Source organism: Sorex fumeus, unplaced genomic scaffold, assembly GCF_029834395.1.
Source record: "Sorex fumeus unplaced genomic scaffold, SorFum_2.1 ptg000063l, whole genome shotgun sequence".
Taxonomy (NCBI): Eukaryota; Metazoa; Chordata; class Mammalia; order Eulipotyphla; family Soricidae; genus Sorex; species Sorex fumeus.
Genome location: NW_026606120.1, coordinates 75,643,440 through 75,666,534, shown reverse-complemented (window position 1 = coordinate 75,666,534; position 23,095 = coordinate 75,643,440). Strand labels below are relative to the sequence as shown.

Below are 23,095 nucleotides of genomic sequence, written 5' to 3'. Positions count from 1 at the left end.
AGATCAGACCTTCCAGAGACTTAAAGCCAAAGGTCACACTGCATTTGAAAATCCCTAGGATTATAATAGGTGCTGGAACTCGGTGTGAAAAACAGGTGTGTGATTTTTTTGTTTGTTTTAATTGCTTTTTAAATGTAGTCCTTATCCTCTCTCAGAAGATTACAAACTCCATAAAAGGCCAGATAGCAAATGTTTTGAGTTTTACTTAGCCGTACCTCTTAACTATTGAATCCCGCCATTATAATGTGTTGTGTCTATAAAACTGTAAAGTTTTATTTACAGAAGCCAGTGGTGGGTAGAATTTAGCTCTGTCAGCTTAGTTTGTCAGCTTCTGTTCTGAGAAAGATAGTGAGAGGCCAGAAGCATATTCAAGGTCAATATAGGTGGCTTATTTTGCAGACAGGTTCCTGAGAATCTGTCTGCCCTTAAATTCTTTCCATACTAGATGACAAGGTCAAGAATAAAACTAACCACAAGTAATAGAAGTGGTAAGAGCCAGACCATACTGAACATACCCTTCTTACCACCCCCCACCCCCCATTTTTGTCTTTGTTTGGTTGTTTTTGGACCACACTCCTGGCTCTACATTCAGGAATTACTCCTGGCAGTGCTTGAGGGACCATTTGTGGTGCCAAAAATCAAACCTGGGTCAGCCATATACAAGGCAATCGCCCCACCTGCTGTGCCATCTCTCCAGCCCCTAAATGTGTTCCTTTCTATCTCTTGCAGCGACATTTTGCGAATGGATTCCACCAACGCAGACGCTCTGTACGTACGAGGTCTTTGCCTTTATTATGAAGATTGTATTGAGAAGGCAGTTCAGTTTTTCGTTCAGGCTCTCAGGATGGCCCCTGATCACGAGAAGGCCTGCGTTGCTTGCAGAGTAAGTTCTAGACACCAGCCATGAATGGTACAGAAAGATGTGAGCTTTTAAGATTAGAGTGAAAGATTTTAGAATCACAAGGAACATGTCTTCTGCTGCTTTGTCAGGATGTTTGGTAAATATGATCACACAGGCTCTGAACATTTTTCTTTGAGTCATACTTGGCAGTGCTTAAGGGGTTACTCCTGGCTCTGTGTTCAAGGATCACTCCTAGTGGTTCTCAGGGGACCATTTGCGGCGCTGGGGTCCGACTTAAGCTTGGCTGCGTGCAGGGCAAGAACCTTACCGCTGTACTCTCTTTCTCTAGCCACAGAACTTTTTCCTTTTCACAGTGAAGAAAAGCTAGTAATGCTTATCTTAGGAGGTGGAAGTAAACTCTGACTGACCCAGTTGTCATTGGTACTCTTTTTCATTAATAGTTTTTCCCTGTCCACTCTGTAGGATGCACTTGTGAGCACAACTAGCCCACGTGTGCATGGTGGCAGGAAGGGGGGTGGCCTGCGTGGTGCTAAACCTTTAGAATTTGGGAAATTGGAAATAGATTCTGATTATCTTTGAAGTAAACTGACTCTGGGGTACTGATTTAATTGCTTTTTTTCCCTGTAGAATGCCAAAGCACTTAAAGCAAAGAAAGAAGATGGGAATAAAGCGTTTAAAGAAGGAAATTACAAGCTAGCATATGAATTGTACACAGAAGCCCTGGGGATAGACCCCAACAATATAAAGACAAATGCTAAACTCTACTGTAATCGGGGTACGGTTAATTCCAAGGTAAGCTCTTGATTTATGTCTTGGGGTATATGGGGCTATTTTTAAGGAACATCAAGAAGTATACAGAATATATAGAAGTATAGGGAATACAATATGTCCATTGTAAATTGTTGAGGAGAGGTTTTGGGTTTTAGCTTGTTAGCTTTTTTCTTTCCTGCTACTTTTGTGCCTGAGCACGTTGCTTCTTTTTTTTTCTATGTGTGATGTGAAGGGAATTCAAATTAAAAGGTTGGCCTTGTTTTTTTTTTTCTCCAGCATAACTAATGGTCACCATGCTTATTTGAAAATAGGGTGGGGCTGGAGCACTTGGGAATTACTCCTGGCAGTGCTTGGGGTATATGGGATGCCGGGAATTGAACCTGGGTCAGTTGCATGCAAGCCTACATACACCCTACCCACTGTTCTATCGCTCTGGCCCCTCTTTTTGTTGTTGTTGTTGTTGTTGAATTCACACAGTGTTCACATCCTACTTTAGAGGTGTGGGGCAGAGAAATTTGGCATCAAATTGGCGATGACCATGCAGTGAAATTTGGGATTCTGAAGCATGTTCACAGCTTCTGGGCTCCCCTCTTCTCCAAAGATGTGGGGTATGACTGCTCTCTCTCTCTCCTGAAGCTTAGGAAACTAGATGACGCCATAGAAGACTGTACAAATGCGGTGAAACTTGATGACACGTACATAAAAGCCTACTTGAGAAGGGCTCAGTGGTAAGTGCCTGCGGCAGGCAGGGAGGGGAACGGCAGCTGTCACTGCCAGTGGGACCGCATCATGGACCCTGGGATGGTGTGAGGTCATTTGGTCCTTCCCCACCTTTGAGTGGGATTGTTCCAGCCCTAGACACTCTTTATAGACAGACCTCCGGTGGAGAAGACGGCCCACGTTCCCGTCTCCCGTGCCTATGCCTAAATGCCCCTCACAGTTGGTCCATTTCTTATGATGCCTGACCCAAATCCCTTTTGTGAAAAGGAAACCCCGGGCTGGGGAGAGAGCAGGCTGAGTGCGCACTTGGCCGGCAGGAAGGTTCAAGCTCCAGCACCACATATGGTTCCCTGAGCATCTGAGCCAAGAGTAGTCCCTGAGCACAACTGGATGAGATCCCCAAAACAAGGTTAAGCCCGTTACCTGTGGAGCTTTCATACTGCATGCTGTACTTTGTACTGGGCAATGCTGACTCAGTAAGTACTTGGTTGGATGTATGGTACTTGGTAGAGGAAAGAAGTCTGGCAGACAGTTACCCTGTTTCTTCTGGGTTAGAGAAAACGAGTTTTATGGAGGGGAGAAGGAATTGTTGCTGCCAGCGGGACTGTGTCATGGACCCAGGGATGTGTGGGGTCTTTTGGTCCTTCCCCCTGCCTCTAGGTTTATGGTTTTTATGGTTAGAAGGGATTTAATCTGACTCTGCCTCCCAGCTGTATGAGGAGCCCCCTTTTGAGATCTCCACCAGAGTGGGTGATCCATTTCCAGAGTATTTCCACCTCCAGCATCCAGATTTGCCTTCTGAGTCGGTGCCCCTAGCGCTCCTGTATCTGACTCTAGAATCCACCTGACTCCTCACCTGGAGCTTAAAGGCTAGGAGAGAACTGCCCAGGGATGAGCATCCTGTGTTTAAAGTCCCTGGAAGACCTAATTACTGTGACCAGCACTCATTTCATTCCATATTTTGAAATATAATCCTCAGAGACCAAAGCTTTGACAGACGCCTGAAGGTTCGTTAGCTTCCATTCTCGGTGGTACAGAATGGAGTTTACTGCCTGACGTATGGTTTTCCCAAAAGCATCTGCTCTTGTTCTTTTTCTTTGTTTTTCAGACCACCCAGCGATGCTTAGGGATTATTATCCCTGACTCTGCTCAGGAGTCACTCCCAGACATGCCAGGGATTGAACCAGGGTCAGCTGCCTGCAAAGCAGATCTCTTAACCTTGTAATGACCTCTCTTTTTTTTTTTTTTAAGAATGGAGAAAGAGCTACTGTGTGGGCTCTTTTATTTTTAAGTGAATTTCTAAGTTTCAAATATAAAAATAGAGGGGCTGGAGCGATAGTACAGTGGGTAAGGCATTTGCCTTGCACACAGCCAACCCAGGGTTTGATCCACAGCACCCTATATGATCCCTGAGTTATCTCGGAGTACGGCCAGATGTGACCCAAAAACACAAAGAGGAAAAAGCACTGTAGCACTGTCCTCTGTTGTTCATCGATTTGCTCGAGTGGATCCAGCAATGTAACTATTGTGAAATTTGTTGTTACTGTGTTTGGCATATGGAATACGTAACGGGTAGCTTGCCAGGCTTTGCCGTGCGGGCGAGGTACTCTCGATAGTTTGCCGGGCTCTCCGAGAGGGGCAGAGAAATCAAACCTGGGCTGACCGGGTCTGCCGTGTGCAAGGCAAACGCCCTGCCCACTGTGCTATCGCTCTAGCTCCAAAGGGGGGAAAAAATAGAAAAAATACCTAGAATTCTGTATTTTGTGAGACCACCTGTCAATCACCTTTAGAGAGCAACTATTCAATGTGGAAGGTTTGAAAGATGTATGAATACCCTTTGCCCGCGCTCCAGATTTATTTTAACAGAACACAATGTTCCATACACAGTGTTCCTTGTACTGTAATAGTAAGAAAGGAAAATCCCCTCTCTGGATACATGACGTTTGGAATGCTCTGAACACAGAGTGGGAAGAGAAGAGGAAATTCTTGATACGATGACAATGTGATGAAGGATTATTTTCTTCTCGTGTACAATAACACAAATCAGGAATTGCTCTGAGCAGACCCACCCTTATGTTTTTGGTAGGAAAGAACAGTCCTGGATCCCAGGATGTGCTGAGCGCGCTGGTGGAACAATTGAGCCAGTTCTTGGCAGCTGGGATGGACGAAGTGCCTGAGATTAGTTCAGGCCAAACCTTACCAGAGGCCTGTCACTGTTTATCCCCTAAAGTTGGGACAATACTAGATTTTTGCTACAACTCTGATCACTGCTGGAGAGCTCCACTTACTACTCTCTCCAACACTGGGGGGAAAAAAGTAAGGCTATCATTGAGTTATTCAGCCACTGAGTTGGGCATGAACTCCACCTTTTTTTTTTTTTTTTTTTTTATAATTTTAGCAATTACAAAGCTTTTGGGTTTAAGTCTCGGTTATACAATGAAACACCCATACCTTCACTAGTGTCCATTCACCACCACCAAAAACCCCAGTATACCCCCATCCCAAACCCTCCCCTACCTGTGGGGCAGATGATTTCCACATTGCTCTCTCTCTACTTTGATTACATTCAATATTTTGACACCAGACCTACCATTATTATTTGGGATTTTACCCCAACACTCAGATCTGCTGAAAAGGCAAGAGTAGACAATGTTTACTATTGCTGGTTATGGATAACATATAATGTCGCGTAGCTGCAGTAGTGGCCACACGATTTTGAAATTCTGAAATTTTAACAATTCAATCTGGAGGGATTTCTTGCAAAACCTGCTGGGTTCCGAGATTTGTTCCTGAGTCACTTACTTGGATCATGGTCCTTAAGCAGCTTGATCAGGAGCCAGAAAGGCCGTTTGTGGGCGGCGACTCGGGGTCTCATTGGGGTGGGAGGGAAAGGGCCGGCTCCACCCTCATCCCATGAGGCCCCACGTGTCTCGTCACTGTGGGCCCAAACCTGACTGTCCAGTGGCCTCTGGAGGATGGCGGCCACCAGGCCTCCAGGGGGAACAGGCCAAGGCATGAAACCTATTCCTACCTGGGGTGGCCCAGCACCAGTAACCTACTGCAGGGACTGGATGCATTTCTGCCAAAAGCCGCTGGGTTCCATGATTTGTTTCTGAGTCGCTGGGAACATGGCCATTAAATGGCTTGATCAGAAGCCAGAGAGGCCGTTTGTTGGCGGCAACTCGGGGGTCTCGTTGGGGTGGGAGGGAAAGGGCCGGCTCCATACGCATCCCATGAGGCCCCACATGTCTCATCACTGTGGGCCCAAACCTGACTGTCCAATGGCCTCTGGCAGATGGCAGCCACTGAACCGCCAAGGGGGAGCAGGCAAAGGGACAGCACCCTTTCTCCCCTGGGGTGGCCCAGCAACAGTAATCTACTGTGCATTCTGGATGCATTTCTGCCAAAAACTGCTGGATTCCGAGATTTGTTTCTGTGTCTCTGGGATCATGGCCGTTAAGCAGCTTGATCAGGAGCCAGAGAGGCCATTCGTGGGCAGCGACTCGGGGTCTCGTTGGCGTGGGGGGGTTGGACCAGCTCCATCCCTATTCCGTGAGGCCCCATGTGTCTCGTCACTGTGGGCCCAAACCTGACTGTCCAGTGGCCTCTGGAGGATGGCGGCCACCAGGCCGCCAGGGGGAACAGGCCAAGGCACGAAACCTGTTCCTACCTGGGGTGGCCCAGCACCAATAACCTACTGCAGGGACTGGACGCATTTCTGCCAAAAGCCGTTGGGTTTTGAGATTTGTTTCTGAGTCTCTGGGATCATGGCCGTTAAGCAGTTTGATCAGGAACCAGAGAGGCAATGCCTCCAATTATATAGCTGAGCCGGAGGTGGTTTGTGGGTGTGTCTCCCACATACCTAACTTTTGGCCATTTACTTTCTTGGTAAACTTTGCCCCAAGTTTTAGGGGTCTGGCCAAAGGCACAGCAGCAATTTTGGGGTATCTGGAAGTCTGAAGGCACCATCAGGCTGCTGATGCACTCGCCTCACAGGTACAGATTGACTTGCTGGCGGCACCATGCCCCCAGAAATCTAATATTAATAATAATAAATAAATGAATAAAAAGCCATGTCTCTGGAATGTGAGCTTATAACAGTTTGCCGCACTCCCAATAGCCCTAGATCTGCAGGGTATTGGTTTTGTCACAGTTTGTGTTTTTCTTGGCCACGGGTTGGGGGCTGGGGGGCAGGTAGAGATATAGCCATAACAGTAGCTGCCCCTGCCCTGACCTCAGGCCTAGTGGGCTTGAGGATTTGGTTGTCGTGTCGCTGGAGCACCAGGCATGATCTGTGGGATCCTTGGGCCAGTGTTTGAGCCAGGGAGTTCCCAGGATGTGGAAAGTGAGTCAGGGCTCAGTATAGCTGGAGCTTATTTGATCACCAGTCAAAAAGAAGAGACATTTGAAAGGTCTAGCAACAGCTGAGCTGGCAGAATCCCTCCTGCGCCCTCTCAGGCCTCCTTCCTCCCCTCCTTCACACTTCTCAGATTAGAAGCAAATCTCCTGTTCTGTCAGAGCTTCACGTGCATCTTTGGATTGCTGGTTTTTTTTTTTTTTGCGGAGCTGCCAGCACCATGAGCTTACCCTTCTCGGCCCACTAATCCCACATTTCTGGGGTGGAGTTAGCGCTGCATCTGGGTTTCAGAGCCCCTTCGGGACTGTAGGTCTCACTTCATACTATTTCTCTCGTGTGTTTGATCTCAGCTGATCAAGTGGGTGCCATCACCCACAAGGCAGTCGTGAGGCCGCTTGGTAGTTCTGTGTGAGTTGGGGGGTTACTTTCTCCCCTTGGTTGCCCTGCTTAAGCAGAGGAGCACTTTGCTGAAACCTGCCTGTCCATTTCTCTCCTTGCTCACCCAAGTGCGCCTGTTTCATACATCACAGCCCAAAGTGTACTGCTGACGTGAACCGTGCAGCATCCTCTAAGTGATACGAAAGGCCTTTGCCATTTATGTCTGAGCACTGTGCTGCCCTCTATTTCCTTCTCAGTTACATGGACACAGAACAGTATGAAGAAGCAGTGCGGGACTATGAGAAGGTGTATCAGACGGAGAAAACTAAAGGTAAATGGGTTTGAGAGCATCTGTTTCTCAGGAGACGGTGCTGTCTGGCTTGTCCGGCCTGAAGCTGGGCCCCGGAGTAGTTTGATTCAGGGCTCAGGTATATCTGGAGCGTATTTGATCACCAGGGAGTGACCCAAGATCCTGGGTTTGCCACAGCTCCTCTTTGCTGGTCCCGATCCTCCCTCTCACTTTGACTCTCCTCCCTGTGTGGTGCGGCTGCTGTGAGGAGCATCATTTGGGTAGATGTTTTCAGCTCCAGAAGATAACAGCCACAGCTTTTGATGGGGTTCGCAAAGTTTCTGACTCCACAGCAGGAACTTTCCTTCCCTGGCCTGCCACCCAGTGAGGGAAACCAGATTGAGATTTGTCCACTGACTCTGGATAACTCCCTCTAGAACATAAACAGCTCCTGAAAAATGCACAGCTGGAACTAAAGAAGAGTAAGAGGAAAGATTACTACAAGATCCTGGGCGTGGACAAGAATGCCTCCGAGGATGAGATCAAGAAAGCCTACCGGAAACGGGCCTTGATGCACCATCCAGGTAGAGCTGGGGCAGGTGCGGGGGCTCTGGGTAGAGCAAGCTAGACAGGCCTGCACCAAATTCCATGAAGAGCCCAGTTCCAGAATCAGGCTAGAAAGGGCCACCTGCTCAGCCTTCCTTCCTTGGGCTGGAGAGTGCAGACTGTGTATACTGGGGCCTGGAATCAGTCTAGAGACACCACATGGTCCCTGGAGCATGGAATTGGGACTAGTTCTGTGCACCACCAGGTGCGGCCCCAAAAAATAATAATCTGAGTTCTCCTACTCTTCCTGGTAGATCGGCACAGCGGAGCTAGTGCTGAAGTTCAGAAGGAGGAGGAGAAAAAGTTCAAAGAAGTCGGAGAAGCTTTTACCATTCTCTCTGATCCCAAGAAAAAGACTCGCTATGACAGTGGACAGGACCTGGATGAGGAGGGCATGAATATGGGTGGTGAGTCTGCATGCTGTGGAATGTTCAGATTTGTTCTAAAGACACTCCAGAGGAAAACTTCTTTAGTCAGTGGTACACAGAGATTTCTAAAGAGTCCCCTTGGTGAATAACTAATGTGTGAGGCACTGTGGGCTGCTGGGAGTGACAGATGAATCACACGGGTTCTTGGCCGCCAGGAACCAGTCTAGGATTTGCACGCTCTGGCCCATTGACCAGATCTGACCCCCGACATCTGATGTGAATTTCAGCCAGATACAGTCAAGTGTAGCCTGTGGTCAGGGAATAGGTGGAATACCAAGTTGCAAGGTACCATCATGAACAGAGGCAGGAAGGACAGCACCTTTGAGGAGCTGTCGGAGTACAGAGAGCTAGGAACAGTGAGGAGAGGCAGGACCAGGTCATGAGACGGGGCCAAGGTGCAGGGACTAAGGTGTTTGCTTCACACACGTCCGGTCGAGGTTCGAATCTCCTGGTACCACCGTTAATCCCTGAGCACCTCTAGGTGTGGCCCCATCAAAAGTAAAAGTAGCTAGATCAGACGCCAAAAGGACTGAGGGGCTGTCCTGAATAGTTTTTTTTGTTTTGTTTTTGTTTTTTCTATTCACCAGCCATTCTTTTTCATCATAGCATATCACGATCACGTGCTCTTGAAGACCTCACAAATTTCCTTTTTCCCAAAAGACATAGAATGGAGTGAAGCCCAGTTCTCAGGGCATTGCTTCTTCATGAGCTCCATGGAGGAAAAGGGCTTGGGGCTGCCTAGCCTTGTGGGAGGCCCTGAGGTGGATCCCAGGCGCCTCGTGGCCTCCAACTACCCAGTGTAGCCCCCACGCACAAAACTGGCCTGAGCATCACTGATGGTCCTGATTAAAATAGAGTCAGGGAGATAGCGCAAGTGGTGGAGCACTTACCTAGTATGTGCAGGACCCCAAATATGGACCCCCAGCATGGCCAGACGCAGTCCTCGTGGCCTGAGCATTGCCCTATACCACGTAGTGGAGCTCAGCTGGGAGGGGCCTCTCCTAAAAAGAAAGTTCTCGGCTTTCTGTCTCTGGTGGCCGCCCTTTCTCCTTCACCATGAAAATCTACTTTAAGTAGATTGAAAAAATGGAAGTAACTGGTGTGGGTGTCTGTCTGTCCGAGCAAACACAAGTCAGACGTACGTGTGTGTGTGTGTGTGTGTGTGTGTGTGTGTGTCTGTGTCTGTGTCTGTGTCTGTCTGTCTGTCTGTCTGTCTGTCTGTCTGACTGAGCAAACATAAGCCAGACCTGGGTTTTGTGTCCAGTGCTCCGTGTTTCCCCAGGGCACCATCTGGTCCCATCCTTAGGCCCTACTGGAGTGTCCCTGACCACCCCAAGGGCCTTAATGAGCCTCCTGGGTTGCATCAGGCCAGCCCTCAGCCACTTCCTCCCTGTGCTCATCAGCATGTATCAATCACAGTGGCAGTTTGGGGGAGTGTGGGAGGAAAGCTGGGGGTGTCACTCCCAGTTGAAAAGAGGCCGGGCCTCTTTTGAGGCGGAGAAAGTTTGCTAGGGAGAAGGGAGCACATCCTCCCTCGGAGAGTAGCCAGGTGCGAGCTTTGGTGCGGGGCAAGTCCACCCGCCTCAGAAGTCTGGGGGGCGGGGGGGAGCAGCCCTGTCTGGCGGCTGTTTGCTCTTCACCCGCTTATTTTCCCATCCCCTCCCTCCCCCTCTCTCCCTCTACAGACTTCGATGCAAACAATATCTTCAAGGCGTTCTTTGGCGGTCCTGGGGGATTCAGCTTTGAAGGTGGGTGTGTGTGTGCTGTGCTGGGGGCTTCGGGATGGGGGGGCGTGCAGGGAGGCAGCTCTAGGTGAGCTGGAGGCTGCTCAGAGACACATACAGGCACATGTGCTCAGCGTGCTCAGAGGCCACTCGCTCACACTGTTCACAGTGGCCCTTGCAGGCTTTTCTGTACTCGAGCAACTTAGAGCGACCTTCCTTCGGGAACACAGAGCCCACTAACTGGCCGTCTTTTCCTTTGCAGCGTCTGGTCCGGGAAATTTCTTTTTCCAGTTTGGCTAGTGAAGGGAAACGAGCCAGACCCAGAAAATGCAGACTTGCTCAGTGTAACCTTGAATGTGGACACAATTGCCCTGCTCCCTTCACCATGACTCCACGTGCTAGAGCAGTTTCGTTTTCTCAGTTGGATCCCGTGTCTGTGAGTGGGGTGAAGGAAGAGCCAGCGCCCAAGACTGCGGGGAGGGGAGGGAGGCGGGGGGCGGACAGGGAGGCAGCTTGTGAATTTTTTGTTTTACTGTTTAACTTTATTAAAAAAGGAAAAAAAAATTAAAGAGAATAAAAATGTTTTGACCATTTCCGGCACTTTGCTCTGGCAGCTACTTTGTGTCAGGCCAGAGTCAGTGAGCCAGAGCTGAGCCCGCAGCCAGGATCAGAGGTGGACAGGGACGTGATAAGGCACGCGCCCCCCCAAGAGCTGTGGGTGCCCACCTGTTGGCAGGTAGAATGCTGCTGCGCCCCGCCTGAAGGCAGTTACGGGAGGGGTTCAGCTTATCTTACAGTGGGGCGCATACATGCAGGGATGGTGGCTGGCGGGCTGGGCTGGTCTGGAAGGTTTAGGAGGGAGCCACATCCGGTGCTGCTCAGGGCTTACTCCTGGCTCTGCACTCAGGAATCACTTCTGGCAGGGCTTGAGGGAACTGAGGGGATGCGGGGGGATCAAACTCAGGTCCGCTGCATGCAAGGCAACACCCTGCCCACTGTGCTGTTGCTTGGGTCTGGGAGTTGACACAGGCTCTTGAAATGCCTGCACAGGCTCACAGGGGTCAGAGATGAGAATTGATCCTGATGCTCAGATCTCTCCTGAGGAGACTAACAGCTCCTGGGCCAGACAGTGACTCCTGTGGAGGAAGCCCCTTTCTTATCCCCAGGGCCAGCAGGGGCTGCAGGCAGAGTGTGCCTTTGAAAGTGACAATCTAGCTGGACAGTCTAGCTGTCGCAGAGATGGCTGGGGAAGACCTTGAACCAAGTAGGATTATCAGATTATAATGTGATGTACTTTCTAGCCTCCGCCCCTTTCCTTCCTTCTGGTGTCTCCATTAGCATCAAGGCCACAGCCAGGCAACCCATCAGGTCTGGGAAATGCAACAGAGCTGTCCAGGCCCCTGCTGCTGGAAGAGGCACCCCATACCGGGAGCTCCTGCATTTGCAGTATTGAGGGGGCTGGGCGAGTGGGAACTCCGGGTTTGGCTGAGAAGTTGTGGTGCATTGGGCCAGACGCACCTGAGGGTCTGTGGCCAGCCATTGATGGGGGACAGGCTGGTGCTGCATGTGGCCCAGCCCCCAGGGCCTCTCCTTCCCCATGAAAGCCACACTGTTCGGCTGCCCCGCCTCACCACAGCTGGGCCCAGCCAGCGCGGGAGACAGGACCGATGGCCCCAGCTGGGCCGGAGGGCGACAGAGACTGCACACAGCCGGGATTAACGTGGTTTATTCATTAGCAGTCTTACAGGTCGCTGAGGTTGGGCAAAGCCACCATAGTAACTTAAGTCCCAAGCACTTTTGTCGGGTGACATCCTGATTAGCAAGGCCCTGTTAACCGAGCAGAGTAGTGGGGTGGGGGGACAGCATCCCAGAGACCACAGTACACATGGCAGTGTTAGTTCCCTTCCCAAAGGCACCTGGTTAGGCTTGGACCTTAATAGCCCAGAGGAGTCCGTTCCATCAGCCCTTACAGGAGGCACTGAGGCTTCCCGAGGCACCAAGGAGACAGGATGGCTGGGTGGGTAGCAAAGCTGGAGCTTCCCCCTGAGGTCACACCTCTGGCCTCCATCACAGCACCACACTGCAGGAGGGAGAGCTTGGGGGGGCCAGGAGGTGGCCGGGATGGGCTGCTATTGCCTGTCTTCTTTCCTAGCTACCACAGTTACCTGTTACGGGGTGAAGCAGGGGACAGAGGTCAGGTGGAAAGCCTGGCAGATAACCCCACCTCCTTGGGGCTGTGCTGATTAGGGAATGGGCGGGAGCCCAGGGACCCTCCCCTCAACCCCACCACTGTTCTCCATGGCCGTGGAGACCGCCGTGTAGGGCCCTGCGGCTCTGACCAGAGTGGGGGACAGGCAGGCACAGGGCGGCTGGGGGGGCTCCAAGAACTGGAGCAGGACTCGGTGGCGGCTGTGGCACCAGGCCCAGCTCAGTCTGACCTCATCAGCTTGGGATGAGGTCCCTGGAGGGCAGTCTGCCCACCCCGCTGTGCATACAGCTGGAGGGTTAGAGGGGAGACGTGCGTGGGAGAGGGGAGCAGTTACTTCTCCTTGTGTCTAACATTACCGGAAGGTTAACGTGGAGTAACAAAAAGAATCTGAAAACCAAGCTCGAACAGGGTACCACCTCCACTCAGAGTGAGAGGCTGAGGACGCCTGCTCAGAGGATGGCACAGGACAGCACAGTGTGCCCCCTCTGGCCGCCGTGGGTGGGCACGGGCTTGCCCTTCCCATAGTAGCCCGTGAAGATGGCCCTGACCTCCATCTTCTTGGCCAGGTTCAGCATCCAGCGCCCGTTGCCCAAGGAGTAGAGCTTGCCTCGGGCCAGCTCACCCACCTCCTCGCCCTTGGTCCCCCCCTTCTCCTGCCGCACGATCTCCAGGAGGTCGATGCCCGTCTGCACGGCCTCCCAGTCGCCCGCGCAGCCCAGAGTGATGTGAGCCCGGCTGCCCCGTGGTAGGCTGTCTGCGGGGGCCAGCTTGTCCACGTCATTTGGCCACAACAGCAGCTCCTGCTCACTCAGCTCCACCCGGGCTCCGGTGGTCTTGGGAGTCACGAAGAGTGCCGAGATGGTCAGCGTGAAGGCCTTGCAGTAAGACTTTTTCACCACCTGCGGCAGGGGGACAGCAGGGGGACGAAGCTGCAGGGGGTGGGGCTGGAGCGATAGTCCAGCGGGGAGGGTGTTTGCCTTGCATGCTGCCGACCCAGCCTCCATCCCTGGCATCCCATATGGTCCCCAGAGCACCGCCAGGAGTGATTCCTGAGTGCAGAGCCAGGAGTAACCCCTGAACATCACCAGTGTTCCCCCCCCCCCCCCCGCAAAAAATAAAAAGGAAGCTGCAGTGGTGCCCTGGGGGTGAGTGCCCCCGAGCAGCTCACAAGAGCACCATCCATGAGTGTGTGTGACACCCAGCCCATGTCACACAGCCCAGCAAGTAGAGATGCCAGATGGGCAGGGGCAGAAGCCCAGCAGCACGTGCAGGGGACAACAGCACCATGCCCGACATCCTTGGCCAGCCCCTGAAAGGCCCTGAGGTCAGGCCACACACGAGAGGGCAGCCATCAGTGCCCATGGTGGAAACTCCTGCCCCCTGCTAGCTGGTGCAGTTTCTCTGAGGAAGCTCCTCCCACTGCATTAGGACTGATCGGAAACGGGCGTGGGAAGCATCAGCCCCTCCGTGCATGGTGCTAGGTATGAGGGCTGCTCAGTAAACAGGGAGCATGTGTCCTCTCAGAGAGACAGTACAGGGATTAAGGTGATAGCCTGGCATTAGGTCCCCAGCACCATATGGTGTCTTAGCATCTTCAGGCCCCCCCTAAAAAAACCCAAACAACACTTGCCTGGGGGCCAGATAGGTAATACAGCATAGCGGTCAGGGCAGTTTGCCTTGCACAAATCTGGCCCAGATTCAATCCCTGGCATCCCATATGGTCCCCTGAGCCCTGCCAGGAGTAAGCCCTGAACACCACTGAGTCTGTGTAGCCCAACAGCAACAAAACGCCCTCAGAGAGCTTTCGTTTGAGGGAAGAGACCAGTGGCTAAAACTGGCCTAGGGGCACAGCCTGGAGGACTTGATCCACATTTTGCATGCCAAGGCCCATGTTCAATCCCATACCGCATGGGCCCCCAGGAATGAGCTGGGTGGGAGGCCCCCAAACTGAACAGCAGTGACTGTACACCCGTCACCAGAGAAGCAGGGTCGGCCTTGCTGAGAAGGTGACCTGGAGGCCACGGGTAGCTACATGCATCCGGGGAACCCGTGTAACACACCTGAGTTTGGTTTTAGCATTTAAGGTGAACAGGTAAATGCGGAGGGCCCTGGCAGCCAGGGGTGGGGTGAGAGAGGAGGCTGGTACCCATAGGTGAGGACTGACTCTCCCTTTGAGTCCCAGCTCAGGCCACTTCTTAGACAGGGAACCTCCACACCAGGCTGGGCCCTGAGTCTGTGGATGTAAATGACCCGGGCCTGGGTAGGAGCCTGAGGAGCGATTTCTGTGAATTGGAAGAAGGCGGAGGGCAGGCTTGGGGACCCCACACAGGGTGTGGCACTGCCTTTGGGCTCCCCAGAAGGGAGGTAAGCAAGATACGCAAGGAAGTTGTGGAGAGGCCTTTTGTTCAGCTCCTGCCTACTTTTTGGTCCCTGCCATGCCCCCCCTCAGTAGGGTACCCCTGGGGAGCACTCACGTCCAGCTGGGCATACTCGTCGGCCCCGGTGGCCTTCCCATAGTCGCAGAACTTGGTTGTGCAGTGCAGGACACCAGGGGGTCTCTTCCCAAAGTAGGTGACCAAATCGAGTTTCTCCCTGGGCTCGTCCCCAGAAATGACTGCAGAGAAAGAAGGGGGCAATCAGGGTGGGAGGACATGGAGCCAGGCTCTTCCAAGGCCACCCCAACACCTGTCACCAGGATTGTGGGCACCCAGGAGATAAACGACAACAGTTCTTGAGCGGTCCCCTACCCTCTGTCCTCCCTCGCCAGCAGCAACTTAAGCACTGCGAAAATGTGTTTGAATTCACTGGCTTTGCACTACGGATGTTTCCATCTCTGCCCCAGACTTGAAAATTCTCAGGCCCTTGAATCTCAGAAGCAAATTGGTTGCAGAGCTGAGAATCAGATTCATCAGTCTGCCGGGGAGCTCCTGGGAAATGGGGTAAAAATGAGAGTGGAGGATTCCAACGGAAACAGGAGCCAGAAAATAGAACATCTGGGCCACCTGGTGGGAACCGGAGCAAGTGCTGACCTTTATCTGTCGGGTACAATTAGAGTGGCCCTACTCCCATCTTCCCACAACCATGGGGGGTCCTGCTAGCAGGGTCCCATTCAGTTCAGAGACCCATCAGGACAGGAAGTTACCCCGCCACCATAGACATGTCTAATGGGCAGCATAGTGGATGAGGTATGGGAGGGACCCAGGCCTCATGGTGCCATGGGCACTAGGAGCATCCGGGCTGTCAATCCTTTCAGTCTCCAGACCCCAGGCTGTGGCGCAGCGGAACTGCAGAGGGGGAAGTCGGTCGCCAAGAGCAGGCTTTGCTCCTGGCTATTTCCTTTCTCCTGCTATCCTTAACACCAAGATTCTGGAGTTGTTAGGGTTTATGGCTATACCCAGTGGTGCTCAGGGCTTACTCCTGGCTCTGTTCTCGGGAAACACTTGCGGCAGTGCTCAGAGGACCATATGGGGTACCGGGCATCGAACCCGGGTCAGCCATGTGCCAGGCAAGCACCACCCGACCCACCGTACTCTCTCTGGGCCCTCTGGTTTTTTAATAAAATCAGCTCAAGAGTCAGTGAGTGATTCTCGGGCAGAGTCCCGGCCCTAAGCCGGAGCGGTGCTGTCCTCGGTCTTTTCAGAGGGACAGGCCTGAGCCTGTCTCTGTCAGGCGTCTCTGCCCCCCTGGTTTCCCAGAGCAAGACCTCAGGCAGCAAAGCGCAAAGAGGCACAAATGCCTTCTAAGAAACATGGGGTGTGGGTGTTTATTTTTTTTAATTAAAGGTAAAGGTAAAGGCCCTCCCGTTGTTCGTCAATTTGCTCGAGCGGGCCCAGTAACGTCTCCACTGGAGATTTTGTTGTTACTGTTTGACATATCGAATACATCACGGGTGGCTTGCCAGGCTCTGCCATGCGGGCGAGATACTCTCGGTAGCTTGCCGGGCTCTCCGAGAGGGGCGGAGGAATCAAACTCGGGTCAGCCATGTTGGCTGCGTGCAAGGCAAATGCCCTGCCGCTGTGCTATCGCTCCAGCCCCTGGGTGCAGGTGTTTAAATTGAAGAGAATCTGAGGAAAGAGCGGAGCAGGGATGGAGCTCGTGGCCCAGCACATGCACAGCACATGGAAGCCCCTGGGTTCCAGCCCCAGCACAAAACAAACAACAGAAAGGGGAAAAGGAGCGGGGGGACTGAAAATTTTCTAGGGGGCTGGAGAGCAGGAGAGTACAGGGGTCAGGGTGCTTGCCTCCCATCCCGCCAACTCTATTCAAATACCTTCAAGGCACCACTCAGGGTCTCTGGGCACCACCAGGATGACTCCTGAGTATGGCCAGGAATAGCCCCTGAGCACTTCTGGGTGTAGCCCCAAATTACGCCTCCCCGCCCCGCCAAAAAAAATAAGTCCTAAAGGCATAGATGGGTTAATGGGTAAGACAGTACCGTCAGGCCACTACAAGAGATAGTGCCTCGAGGGCCCCTTTCCTAGTGGGTCACAGAGCACCAGCCCCACCAGGAGAGACCCTGGTGCCCCCAGCACGGGGACGCGCAGCTAGAGTAAGAGCAGCTGGGCTGTCACCCAGATCCCTGCGGATCTGCCACAGTGGGCTGTTCTTGAGCCCTGGGGTGCCACCAGATCGCCTGGGAACCAGCCTGGCAAAGCTGCAGTTCCAGTTTGTTTGTGCGGCTTTTTTGCGGGTGAAGGGTGGGAAGTGAGGGGGGCCAGGCTGGAGTGAGGGATGAAAGGGGAGAAGCAGGAGCTGGAGCGATAGCACAGTGGGTAGGGCGTTTGCCTTCTACACGGCCGACCCGGGCTCGATTCCCAGCATCTTATATGGGCCCCTGAGCACCGCCAGGAGTAATTCTGAGTGCATGAGCCAGGAATAACCCCTGTGCATCGCCAGGTGTGACCCAAAAAGCAAAAAAAAAAAAAAAAAAAGGGGGGATTTGGGATTTGGGGAGGCACAAACTCTCATTCCCCCGGTGCCCCGTCCCAGGGCTGCCTCTGCCCAGAGCCAGCCCCCTCCTGCTGCCCTGGGTCCCAAAGCTCCCGGTTGGCCCTGTACCCAGCCTGGGGGGTCGGGAGGGGGGTGGGAACGAGGCTAACAGCCGCCACCTACAGTGTCGAAGCTCCTTCTTGAAGGCCTTGTGGTTCCCCAGCTCAGACAGGAAGGCCTGGCCCACCTTGCGGAGAGCCTCGGAGCTCTTCTTGGTCAGGAACCAGCCAAAGTAGAGTGGCAGGAAGTCCTTCTCCAGCCCTGGCTTCAGCTTCTTCAGGTCGTCAACTGACAGCTGCCACTGGTTCTTCTCCTTGAGCTGGGCACAGTCCAGCCGCCACGCTGTCTTGGGCTCCACCAGCACCACCTGGTACTGGTACTGATCGGCCATTTCAAAGAGCTGCTCCAGCCGCTCGCGCTCATGATTGGTGTCGTCTAGCACCAGGACCCGGGTATGCCGGCGGCAACAGGCAGCCAGGTCCTCATCCAGCTGCTTGTACTGCTCGGAGAAGTTCCCCCGGGAACCGGGGGTGATCTTGTAAGCGTCGGCAGACACCATCTTGGTGCCGTCGTGGTAGCGGTCCACGATGAGCCGGGCCAACGTGGATTTCCCACTGCCCGGCAGGCCGCGAAGAATGAACAGCGTCTTGCATTCCTGCAGCGTGGCCACCGTCTCCTCATCCTGCAGGAAGGGGAACTGCAGCTCAGGCTTGTCCTTGGCTCCCGATGACATTTTGCGGAAGAAGATCTTAGGCAGGAACGTGTGGCTCTTTCGGGAGAAGCCTCTGTTCTGCACAGAGGACAGGAAGAGCGGCGGTCATGCCCTGGCCCCGCCAGCCTTATCCTACCTGCTCTCCCCCTCGGGGATCCCCAGCTGCACTGACAACCCCCAAACATGACCCAGCTTCGGGAGGGGGACTGTTTCCCCTTCTCGGGTGGGCTTACCTGTCCACTTGTGGCCTCGGATAATGAAGAACTTTCCTAAACTTTTTTTTTTTTTTTTGGCGATGCTCAGGGCTTACTCCTGGCTCTGCATTCAGAAATCGCTCCTGGCGGTGCTCAGAGGACCATATGGGGTGCCAGTGATAAAGCCCGGTTGGTCGTGTGCAGGATGGATGAGTACCCACTGCACTATTTCTCCAGCCCCGGGATAAACTCTTCCTTGCCTTAATGGGGCTGGAGCCTCCGGGAGCACCAGCTGCTTCCTCCTGACGTGGTGGCAGCCCAGGCAGAAGCACCTGAAGCCTGCTGCTAAGCGGGACCCCAACTTTTATAGCCTTCACACGACAGGCTTAGGACCACCTCTTGGGAGGTGGGGTCTCTCTGGGCACAGCCACAGCTGCTTGTGCAGGGAGGCGTGAGGAAGGCCGCCTCCCTTCCCCCAATAATGGCAGCAACAGATAATACGCTCTTGTGTCTGGGATGGGGGGGACAATGGTCTCACAGAAGCGTGGGTGGGGGCAGGGCAGGGGAGCTGTGGACAAAGGGCCTCATTCATGGTGCCTGCCACCTCCTCCGCGGCTCTGGGCCCCCCCACAAAGCCGTGGTCTTCGTGCCTGACCCAGGATTGGGGCACAAGGCACCTGCCTCCACCGTCCAGCTCTGCCCAGCACTCGGCTGGGTGTCCCCTGGCCGCTCTCTGAGCCGCTTGTCTCCAGGTCTGCTAAAAGCCACCAGAGACAGCAATCTGGGACTTTGACGCTTCTTTTACCCCTAGCCCGGTCGCATGTCCCCTCGGTGCCCGCCGGGAGCTGCCCGCGCACGCTGCCCTCTTGGGCCGACTTCTTGGGCAGCTGAAGGCAAAGAGCGCCCGCGTGGCAGCTGGGCGAGCAACAACCCGGGGCAGCTGCCGAGTCTCTGTCCCCCTCCAGCCTCTCCTTGGCCCTGGTCCCCCCACCACGGACCCGCGTCTCCCCTACCTCAAGCACTGCGTCCACGCTTTCAGGGCACTGCCGAGAAAGTCTCAGTTCAACTCCGGAGGCTCGCGCCTCGTTTGCATGCCACTTCCTCCCGAAAGTCCCCCTCCCTGTGCACCCTCGTGGGGCTCGGGGGCTGCCCCGAGCACGGTCCCCAGTGCCCTCCGGGCCTCGCCCTCTCCACTCACCATGATGAGTAGGGGGCGCCGCCGTCGCCGCCTGCTCAGGCACGAGCTCCCCGGGGCCGCCCGCCTGCGCGGAGGGACGCCGAGTGCAGACCCGGGAGCGCGCGCCCAGCGCCTTTCATAGCCTCGGGGCGGGGCGGGCCTCTGCGCAGGCGCAGGCGCGGGGAAACGAACCCGAAACTTACACGCAGGGAGGAAGCGGCCACGCGCCGTCGCCCGCTCCAGCCCGCAGCTGCAGGGCACCCAGACAGCAGATGTGAAAGGCGAGGGAGGCAGCGGAGTGCGAGGGCAAAGTCTTGCAGGAGCAGGACTTGGAAAGGATTCTTGCAAACGTCTTGCAGTGCAAGCGCAACAAAGTCTTGCAAAAAGCCGCTGCCTTTAAAGGTGCTGAATGCATTCGTGGATTTTTACATTGATTTTTATTTTCCTTGGGAGGGCGTGGTAGGGGGTATCTCCGGGCCATTCCCAGAAGTGCTCCCAGAGGCAGGTTCAGTGCCCTCCGCTCCACCCCGCGCAGCAGGGCAGAATATTCTGCTGGATTCCAATGAGGACCACACATGAGCATGTGCTCTGCCACTTGCGCCACTTACACGGTCCTCGTTTCCTTTTTTTTGTTGGGGGGGGCACTCTTACCTCGAGGCTCACTTCTGACTGGGCTTAGGAGACTACATGGGCTGCCAAGGATTGAACTCCAGGTCTGGCGTGTGCAAGACCAGTGCCCTACCCACTGTGATCTCTTCAGCCCTAAGTACTATTTATTCTTGTTGAGTGTTTTAACACACCATGAATGATTTAGAGAAACCCTAGTCCACCCTGTGAGGTGGCTGCTTCACCCCTGCCGCTTCTTTTTTGTTTTGTTCTGTTTTGGAACCACACCCTAGAATGCCCAAGGGTTACTCCTGTCCCTTCACTCAGGGATTACTCCTGGTGGTGCTCAGAGGACCTTATGGGATGCAGGGGATAAAACCTGGGTTGGCTGCATGCAAGGCAAGAGCCCTACCAGCTGTTCTATGGCTCATAAGGGAAGACTCTATAAAGGCTCTTAAAAGGGGGCCTCTAGGGGCCTGGAGCGATAGTACAGTGGCTAGGGTGTTTGCCTTGCACGCAGCTGATCCGGGTTCGATTCCCAGCATCTCATAAGGCTCCCTAAGTACCGCCATGAGTAATTTCTAAGTGCAGAGCCAGGAGTAACCCTTGTGCATCGCCAGGTGTGACCCAAAAAGCCAAAAAAAAGGGGGGGGTCTCTGGAGGCCCCTCTGGGGCTGATGTCTGGGTTTGAGCCTCTAGAATTGCACAGCTGGGCCTCTCCTCTGAGAATAAGCTGTCCATTCCCCTGAGACTCCCCGTGTGGTGTGTGTGTGTGTGTGTGTGTGTGTGTGTGTGTGTGTGTGTGTGTGTGAGCTGTCGTCTGCTTTCAAGGCTTGAGGGGCTGAGAAGTGGGCCCTTCACTGTGTGATGGCTAATGCTGGCTCAATGTGCTTTTCTGGTTTTTTAATACTAGGGTAGTTTTCTTATTTGTTTACTTATTGGGTAGGGGGGAGTTGTTCAGGGAGGAGCTTCCGACCCTTCTCCTGTGCCTGATCTTGTGCTCTCTCAGATCCTGCTCATTCTTCTTTCCCGAAAGCTTCCCTCCCACAGTTCCCTGCACACAGGAGCCAGGGAGTGGAACGGTTGGGGGGGGGGGTGTCTCCAGCCAAGCCTCTGCTCCCACCCCCTTTCCTCTCCCTGCCCCCAGTCCTGTGAACCTTCTGGGCATCTTGGAGCTCCCTTCACCCTCCTGAATCCCTTTCTCCTCAGCACTTTTGCCCTACCCGCTGTACTGCTGCTTCAGACCCACAACACTTTTCTCATTTCTCCCATTTGGCCCTTGAGCAAGGCCTGGGGAGGAGGCTGTGTTCCACTGCATGATCTGTGGGCCAGGATGTGGCTCACCCGGCCAGCGCATGCACCTGCTCTGAAGTGCGTTCTTCTTTTTTCTTTTCTTTTTTTTTTTTTTTTTTTGCTTTTTGGGTCACATCTGGTGATGCATAGAGATTATTCCTGGCTCATGCACTCAGGAATTACTCCTGGCAGTGCTCAGGGGACCTTATGGGATTCTGGGAATCGAACCCAGGTCAGCGGCGTGCAAGGCAAACGCCCTACCTGCTGTACTATCACTCCAGCCCCTGAAGTGGGTGGGGATGAAGAGCAAAATGACAGACTCGGGCAGAGGAATAGTGAAAGGTATATATTCAAAGAAAAGCTAGTGGCATGAAGAAGCAGAGGTGAGCTGTGTGGGGTCCATTTCTCAATCAGTCTCACCTGGGCAGTCCCCTACTATCAGGCCCCTGCTCCCTTCCCCCCCACCCCCCGCCTCAATCACCTTTCTTCTTGCCACCCCCTGAGTATTTCAGGTCCCTCGAACTTGTGTTCCTCGGCTCTTCCAAGTCTCCCTGGAAGATTTCAGAATATTTTCCCTCTGGTTCTTCTGAGTCCCTCAGGCTTGATTCCGAAAGGGCCTGGTCGAGCTCGGAAGGCCGCCTGTAAATGTCCTTCAATTCTGCTTTGCTCAGTTGTGTTCTTTTCTTGCTGTCTTCTTTCTGTCTTCTTTCGCCCCCAGCAACGTCTTCTAATTCCTTCGGCTCCGTTGTCTGGGAAGAGCTGCCAGTCTCCGAGTCCTCCGGCTCGCTGTTCTCTCCTGTTCTGCTCGCCCTCTTGTGCACCTTCTCCTGGGACGAGTCCACGTCTAGGTCCCTCTCACTCCCATGCTCCCGCTCCCAGTGGCTCATCACCTTCTCAGACTGAATCTTCTGCCTCCTCGGGCTTTTCTGCCCTTGCAGGGCATCCTCCTCTTCTGAGAAGTGGGTGGAATGCAGGGAGAAAAGCGTGTTGGCCCTGTGTGCAGATGAGATACCGCACCCCCTTCCAAAGGGAGAGACCCAAGAGCAGGCTGCACACATATTTTGCAGGAGGTCCAGGTTCCATCCCTGGCACCACCACTACCAGGAATAGCCCTGGAGCACATACAACCAGGAGTAGTTCCTGGAGTACAGGCGGGTGTTACCCCAAAATAAACACCACACACACACACAAAGTGAAAATTCAAACACACGCACACATGTGCACACAAGCGCACAGTCACACATACTCGCCCACGCGCAGACATGCACACACGCAGGTGGGAGTCGCGTGGATTCCATCAGTGGATTCTCATGACACTGCACAGTGTCACTGAGTGTGCAGGCAAGGGACCTGGGACTGAGAAAACATCACATGCAACATTCACTCTGCAAAGAAATCAAGCGCCCAGGCCGCAGCCTCCCGGGCATCAGCCAGGGCTGCTTCTCTCCAGGGACCTCATTCTGCGGCTAGGGCAAGTTCAGACCCAAATGCCAGTGACCTGCTAGCAGGTAGCTGAACTGGAGGACAGTTTCACAGCCAGAAGGATCCTTGCTCCTTGTAGGAGTGACAAAGAAAAGGCACCCGAGTTTGCCCTGCGTTCTCTGCCCACACGCCACTGGTCTCCTGGCGCCCTGGGGGGTTCTTGAGTTCCCAGCCAAAAATGGTCGCTTTGTGGACCAGGGCAATGCTGCCACCTGCTGTTCCGGGAGGGGAGTGCTAGCAGCTGCCGCCCACTGGGCCTTCCCTAGGACCGGGATGGAGAACTGCAGGGTTAGCGGGA

At 53.8% G+C, this 23,095-nt stretch overlaps 3 protein-coding genes across 5 annotated transcripts in view; 1 reads left to right on the top strand and 2 right to left on the bottom strand.

Moving 5' to 3' along the window:
- The window catches only part of DNAJC7 (DnaJ heat shock protein family (Hsp40) member C7), a 38,493-nt gene extending 27,789 nt beyond the window's left edge, over nucleotides 1-10,704 (top strand). The window contains exons 7-14 of the mRNA XM_056128209.1: nucleotides 730-883; nucleotides 1,490-1,654; nucleotides 2,270-2,361; nucleotides 7,346-7,419; nucleotides 7,815-7,961; nucleotides 8,238-8,390; nucleotides 10,097-10,159; nucleotides 10,398-10,704. Of these exons, the coding sequence (XP_055984184.1) occupies nucleotides 730-883; nucleotides 1,490-1,654; nucleotides 2,270-2,361; nucleotides 7,346-7,419; nucleotides 7,815-7,961; nucleotides 8,238-8,390; nucleotides 10,097-10,159; nucleotides 10,398-10,435 (886 nt within the window). The 3' untranslated portion in view covers nucleotides 10,436-10,704. The remainder of the gene's footprint in view (nucleotides 1-729; nucleotides 884-1,489; nucleotides 1,655-2,269; nucleotides 2,362-7,345; nucleotides 7,420-7,814; nucleotides 7,962-8,237; nucleotides 8,391-10,096; nucleotides 10,160-10,397) is intronic.
- The window catches only part of NKIRAS2 (NFKB inhibitor interacting Ras like 2), an 86,294-nt gene that overhangs the window by 32,958 nt on the left and 30,241 nt on the right, over nucleotides 1-23,095 (bottom strand). The window lies entirely within an intron of this gene.
- CNP (2',3'-cyclic nucleotide 3' phosphodiesterase) lies at nucleotides 11,846-19,608 on the bottom strand. Of its 3 annotated transcripts, none has more exons than XM_056128213.1 (4): nucleotides 19,438-19,608; nucleotides 17,457-18,123; nucleotides 14,819-14,958; nucleotides 11,846-13,243 (listed from the first exon to the last, which is right to left on the bottom strand). In XM_056128213.1, exons 1-4 carry the CDS (start codon nucleotides 19,438-19,440, stop codon nucleotides 12,794-12,796), a joined length of 1,260 nt encoding a protein of 419 aa, XP_055984188.1. In that variant the 5' UTR covers nucleotides 19,441-19,608; the 3' UTR covers nucleotides 11,846-12,793. The 3 variants fall into 3 exon arrangements, with proteins under 3 accessions (XP_055984188.1, XP_055984189.1, XP_055984190.1); XM_056128214.1 differs by lacking the exon at nucleotides 19,438-19,608 and adding an exon at nucleotides 19,253-19,353; XM_056128215.1 differs by lacking the exon at nucleotides 19,438-19,608 and adding an exon at nucleotides 18,279-18,320.

What these genes read in the sequence shown, in the direction of transcription:
- CNP (XM_056128213.1), bottom strand. An exon ending in CAAGAAGGAGCTTCGACACT is followed by an intron (nt 14,959 to 17,456) that starts GTAGGTGGCGGC and finishes CTTTCTCTGCAG; the next exon opens with TCATTTCTGGGGACGAGCCC. An exon ending in ACGAGTATGCCCAGCTGGAC is followed by an intron (nt 13,244 to 14,818) that starts GTGAGTGCTCCC and finishes CCCCTGCCGCAG; the next exon opens with GTGGTGAAAAAGTCTTACTG.